The sequence below is a fragment of the Myotis daubentonii genome, chromosome 2, assembly GCF_963259705.1.
Source record: "Myotis daubentonii chromosome 2, mMyoDau2.1, whole genome shotgun sequence".
Lineage (NCBI taxonomy): Eukaryota > Metazoa > Chordata > Mammalia > Chiroptera > Vespertilionidae > Myotis > Myotis daubentonii.
In genome coordinates this window covers 82,075,150-82,081,264 of record NC_081841.1, presented here as the reverse complement: position 1 = coordinate 82,081,264, position 6,115 = coordinate 82,075,150, and the positions used below count along the sequence as shown (strand labels likewise).

Below are 6,115 nucleotides of genomic sequence, written 5' to 3'. Positions count from 1 at the left end.
CAAAAACAAAATTGTAAATAGTCCAAGATCCTTTACATTTTTTTTTATTTTTTTAGAATTTTTGTGAGTTTATTTGAGCCAAACTGTCGACATATGCCAGGAAGCAGAATCTCAAGGAATTGATAATGCTCCAGAGAATGGCGGGGTTACATTTGTATTTATACATTTGCAATCAAAGGAGGGACATAAGTGGGTTACATGAAATTCATTGGTGATAGATTAAGGAGGAGGGATAAAGCAAAGCATGGAAACCCCTGGGATTGGATAAAAGTAAAATGATGGACACATACTTAGGTGGGTGCAGGATCAATTAACATAACAATGAAGGAATTTGTGGTATCTGTCCTAGCGCCCAGCACATTTGGTTGTGCCCTAGGGGCTCCAGAAAAAGGGAAGTTACAAGTTACCCAGACATTTCAATGGTGTGTTACCATAGATGCAAAAAGACAGATAGGCTCAGTTAAGGTAAAGGTTGACCTTGTCAGTGAAGATACTGGTCTAGGATGTAACTGCCCACCATAACTGCTCTGAGTTTAATTTCAGATCATCCTTTGTGGTTACTTTAGGTCTCTCAGACTGCCATGCAGGCCTTCCCTGAGCTTGTCAGGTCAGCATGTGGCCCCTTTCGTTCACAATTACCTTCCCTCCATTAAGAGGTCCATAAAAAGGAGCCAACTGAGATCCACAAGGGGAGTCAGCAGGAGCCATGTTTGTTTTCCCCACCCCCTGTGATAGAGTTTTGCTGAGGGGCCACTGCTAGGTCCCCACTTGCTCCTCTCCCTTTGGCCTGAGATGGCAGGGCAGTACAGGGGCTTCGAAGGAGCAGGTCATGACTCCTCATTCCCAGAATCATCATGGTCATCACAGTCAGCATCTTCCTCCTCCTCCTCCTCTTCATCCTCAATGTCAAGGTCGTACAAGTCGTCATAAAGCCAATCTGAGCTGTTGTCATTGGAAGGCACTTTAGTTTTGATGCAATATTCTGCCAGGGTCGTGGGTACTTTCACTCCATCCTTTTCTACTTCGGCTTTAGTGGCTGAAACCTGTTTTCTAATGATTTCAGCATATTCTTCGTCTTTTCCTTTACTGTCGCTCCATTTCCTGAACATAACTGAAGCATCCGCATTGGCTGCGGAGAAGATGTTGGGCTCATTAAGCAATGAGATTACACTTAACAGGATAGTCCTGACATTCTGAGTAGGATTCCACCTTTCGGAGTTCAGTTGACCACTCTGTGGGGCATCTACGGGTGGATGAAGAATTGAAATGCATACATGTCCACTCTCATAAATGTTGGGGTGCCACATTTTGGTCAAGAATCTGAAGGTAGGTGGTGAATATGGGTAGTCAATAGGAAATTTAATATGCGCCTTGAAGTAGCCGCCTTCGTAGAGGGTGTTGGGGGGTCCAAAGATGGCAACCTCCCAGTTGTAGAGGTCGGACTCATCCACCAGGGTGATCCGGGAACCCTCCACCGGCTCCTCCTGTAGGGACTTGAGCTCCAGCATCAGAGTCTTCTGGGATCTGGCCATTGCAGCGGTGGGCCGGACCAGGCCCAAGACAACCGTGGGCTGGCCCGGGTGCTCCTCACACACGATGCGGGCCGGACAGGGCCGGGCCTTCTCCTCACAAGGGGGCCAGGTGCAGGGAGAGGGTGAAGGAGTTATGGGAATTCACTCCCGGTCCTCCCCGCCCCGGAGGGGGCCTCCACTTGGGGGGGAGAGGAGAAAAGGTGGAAGCGGAGAAAGGCGGCAGAGGGCTGGCGATGATGAGGAGAGGGGGCCGGGAGTGCTGCACTCGCCCGCCCTCTTGTTCTTCTCTGGGGCCGCTGCTTCTCTTTAGAATAGTGCAAATGGTCAATCGTGCACTCACCTAAGGAGCAGATCCAGGGCTTTCTGTAGCAGGAAAAATAGGAAGAGGTCAACTCAAGGATCAAGCCTTGATGTGTGGTTGCAGTCTCTTCCAGAAGTCTCCCCAGCCAGGTGAGTTCCCAAGACACTCTGTTCTGGAGAAGGTTCCAAGTTCTGTGTTTTATTGTCTTGTTACATCTGTATTTATACCAGTTGATTTTAATCCTATCAATCTCTATTCCAAAGGTTAGGGCGTTTCTTATCTCCATTCCAGGGAGTAAAGATTATGTAGCTTAAGCATGATTGTTCGTAGTTAAAGTGATTAACTACCCTCCTGGCACTTAGTTAAGGGGTTTTATTCCCTCCCTAACTTCAGGGAAAAATCCCTACCTGAGGAAACAACCTTTCTGGGAGAGGTGACCTTGGTTAAAACACATAGCACCAAGAAGGGGAGCAAACATATTAAGAACAGTACGCCATATATGCCAGGTCCCTTGAAACATATGCTGTGCAGATGTTTCTTCCCTGCAGTGACTATGTCAAGCAGCAAGGATGGACCAGCTTCCAGCACTTTTTCTTCTATTTTCTTCCTTGCTCAGGGCTTGCTGTAGGTCTAATGACTCCCTGGGCAGTTTTCTTCCACATGATGGCTCAGCATTCCAGGATCTTTTATCTTAGACATCTACAACTCAACAAATGATAACCTGTAGGCAGAGGTAACTTAGATTCCTCATTGCCCTTTCTTGTGAGTGTACTGAACTTGTTCATCAAGCTGCAGGCAGGGTGGAGTGGTAGAGCGCTGATGCTGTCATTGGAGGCTGTTGCTAACCTCACCAATCGAGCTCACCGCTGCACATAAGCTCTCCGGAGTTCTCGGCCATGGAAAGCATTTCTGCTGCGAGCTCAGCCCACCGGCTACGACCGCTCTCCCCCTCCCCCGCTCCCGTTGGCCTCCTTTCCGCAGTGAAAGGCTACTTCCTCTCCAAGCACGTAAGCAGGAGTAGTAGCGACCTCAGCCTAGAAGCTCTTCTCATCCTCGCTGGCTTTTCCTCGCCCGAACTATGCCTGACTCCCTTACCGGAGTCGGGTACACGAGAGCGCGCAGCGCTCCGAAGCCAAGGCCAGGGCCACCGGGTCCTACATTTTGTTTTTGTATGAATCGTTACAACAAACAAATAAACAAAAGATTTTGTGGTTTCAAGTAAATGACCCTGCTGTCCTGGTTTAAATAAACTCTTTAGATAAACACTTTTTTTTCTTCAGATGTTTCATCTGAAGGAAAAGAAAAAATATAGTTCATGAAATAATTTAAATATATTCATTGAGTCACATATTACATTAATAATTTTTTGTTATATATAAGATGACTGATATTTTTATTAAGCACTTATGCACCAGATTTTTAAAAACCTTCATAGGAATTAAATTGTTCAATTATTTCTGCACACTTGTGAATTGTTAGCTATGATTGTCCCCATTTTACTGATAAGTAAGTTGAGATTTAGATTATTTATTTATTTTTTTATTTTCCAAAGAGGACATTTTAATGCCAGAATTTCAATTCATGCTTGTCTGCCAATGGAAATTATTCATGGAGCAATCCATGTTTCAATATTTGACTTCACAATGATTTTAATCAAGTAGAGGCCATGGCTCTTAAAATTGCAGTTGTAAAATGAAGAAAGTCTTTTGGGAATTAAAAAAGTAACGTTTAATTTTATCAAATTAAAGCACAATCCTTAAAAATGAACAGAGCAAAAAATGGAAGGAAAAAATAAAAATATAAAAAGAAATTAATAATCCTAAATTCATAGGTTAATTATGAGAAAAAAAAACTTAATGCATGCAAAACATTTAGAATAGGACCTGGAATATAGTAAGCCTTTAATACATACTTTACCTTCGTTGATGTTGTTGTTATTACTACCAATGTGCCATCCTCAGTATGTCTACTATACCAATCTCATTACTGATGATATGTACATCAACCCTCCCTGTTATATAGTAAATGTTCTAAATTAGATAATTTCCTTCTCCTCTACTTAAATAAAAATTTGAATAGATATAAATAATAATGTCAGCATGTGTTTAAATAACAAAATAATTAATATGGTATCTAAATGTATCCCTATTTACATCATTTTAATCTTTAAGTAAATTCTTATTTATTACATATGTGATTTTTAGGCAAATAACAATTACAAAATATAAATGATGTTGTTAATATAATGCCAGTGATTATTCCCTGCATCTGTAAAATAAATTAGTTTTTATAAGACATATTTCCAAAAATAATAATAAAAATGAGTCAATATAATATGCATTTAAAACTCAAAGATACTGATAATTCCCTCTATCTTGAGCATTTAATTCTTTTTATTGAAAGGAAAATCCCAAAATGTAATTTAATAATGATGATCATTTTAGGTTAATGTGAGTTTCTGAGTGATTTATTTAGTTTGGTGTTTGAAGGCAGCAAAGAAAGAGTTAAAGAAAAGCTATGGTGGATTGAAATACAACAGCTTTGTGGAAAAATGCATATTTACATGACGGAATGTAATATGTTTTCATGTAGACGCTACACAAGTAAAAGCTCCCCGAGGGTGCATTGCTAACCTTCCTTTACACACTAATGCTTGGAGACAGCTCTCTTTTCCTTATCGTTTTAAATTACCAAAAAGGACCTTAAAGGGTTTTACTGCCTTAGCTCTCTGGAAGGAGAGATATTTATTAGTGTCAGTTAATGTTTACATAGGCATTTAAATTTTTTAAATGAATACATTTAATGACAGATATTAATAATACCATTGGCGACATGAAAATTTTGAGTGTCATATAAAAAACTGAAATTCGAAAAAATAACAAATTTTGAAAGGGCTTATATGTGAGTACATATGAAATTATCATTTCATGCTCATAGATAACTGAATTTGGATAAAGGGGGAATTTGAACATGGCAGGCATTTCTATGGTTCCAGCAAACGATCCAGAAATAGTCACTTTATTATTTTTTATTTTTTTTAAATATGTTTTTATTGATTTCAGAGAGAGGAAGAGAAAGTTGGAGATATCAATAATGAGAGAGATTCCTGGATTGGCTGCCTACTGCAAGCTCCCTACTGGAGATCTAGCCTGAAACAGAGGCATGTGCCCTGACTGGGAATCGAATCGTGGCCTCCTGGTTCATGGGTCATCACCCAACCATTGAGCAACACCAGCCAGGCTAGAAAAAGTCACTTTAAATATAAGTTTTTAACAACTAAAATCCTTGAAAACAAAGCAAAACATTTTATTAATTAATATTTCCAAAGTATTAGAGAAATAAAAATGCACTAAAATAACAAAATGCCAATAAAAGTCATCAGCTTCTTAAAGGCATTTAATCAGGCCTTCCAAAAAGAATATCCCAGTTGACCAATTATGTGTCCATTAAATATTCAATACTATACTAAATATTATAAGCCATTCCTTCCATAAAAATTATACAAGATGAATAGAGAGAAGAATGAGTGAAAGTGAGAGATGCTTGAGCTGACAGAAGTGAGGAATTTGGCACCTAACTCTTAACAAAATTATTTAGCTTTGTATGCAATTCCTCCCAAATTTCTTCCATACATAGATCAATTCCTCAGATACCTTAGGGGTCAATGCAATGCAATTTGAATACCACTGGAGAGGGAGTAAGTTAATATTGGAACTGAGAATCAGAGTAATTGAGGATAGAAAAGAGTAACAAAATGTACAAGGCAAAGAAGAATGGAGTCTGTTTTGATGGAGAATACACGTATGAAACTTCACTCAATAGGACAGTACAGAATTACAAAAAAACATTAAAAGCTACCAGGAGGTTTTATGCTATTGGCAAAGGACTAGCTTTGCACATCTTAGGTAGAAAGTAGCATAAGATTAGGCCTGTTTAACTATTTGACTTAGGTTTCTGATAACCTCAATCTACTCAGGAAGATTTTACTCATCTTCCAAACTACTTCTCTGGAAGTGACAATGGCTAAGTTAGTTTTTTAAATATTTAGTTAACTCAAGTTATGTCTTTGTTATGAAATACATACACAGTTAAAACACATTGCATATTTTCTATTAGAGACCATACAAAAAACCACAATGAAATGGAGAAAAATATATCCTATATGAGAAACACACTGAGTGTGGGAATGTATAATATATATAATTAAAACATGATCTTTCTCTTATTGTGGGCATCTTAAATTTAAAAATATTCAATATGTTGCTGAGCTTAATGATACTTC

The 6,115-nt window shown here is 39.2% G+C and overlaps 1 protein-coding gene across 1 annotated transcript; it reads right to left on the bottom strand.

The window, feature by feature from the left end:
* Positions 1 to 560: 560 nt before the first annotated feature.
* LOC132227984 (ubiquitin-conjugating enzyme E2 R2-like) lies at positions 561 to 1,532 on the bottom strand. Its single transcript, XM_059683727.1, has one exon. It carries the CDS (start codon positions 1,530 to 1,532, stop codon positions 828 to 830), a length of 705 nt encoding a protein of 234 aa, XP_059539710.1. The 3' UTR covers positions 561 to 827.
* Positions 1,533 to 6,115: the final 4,583 nt, after the last annotated feature.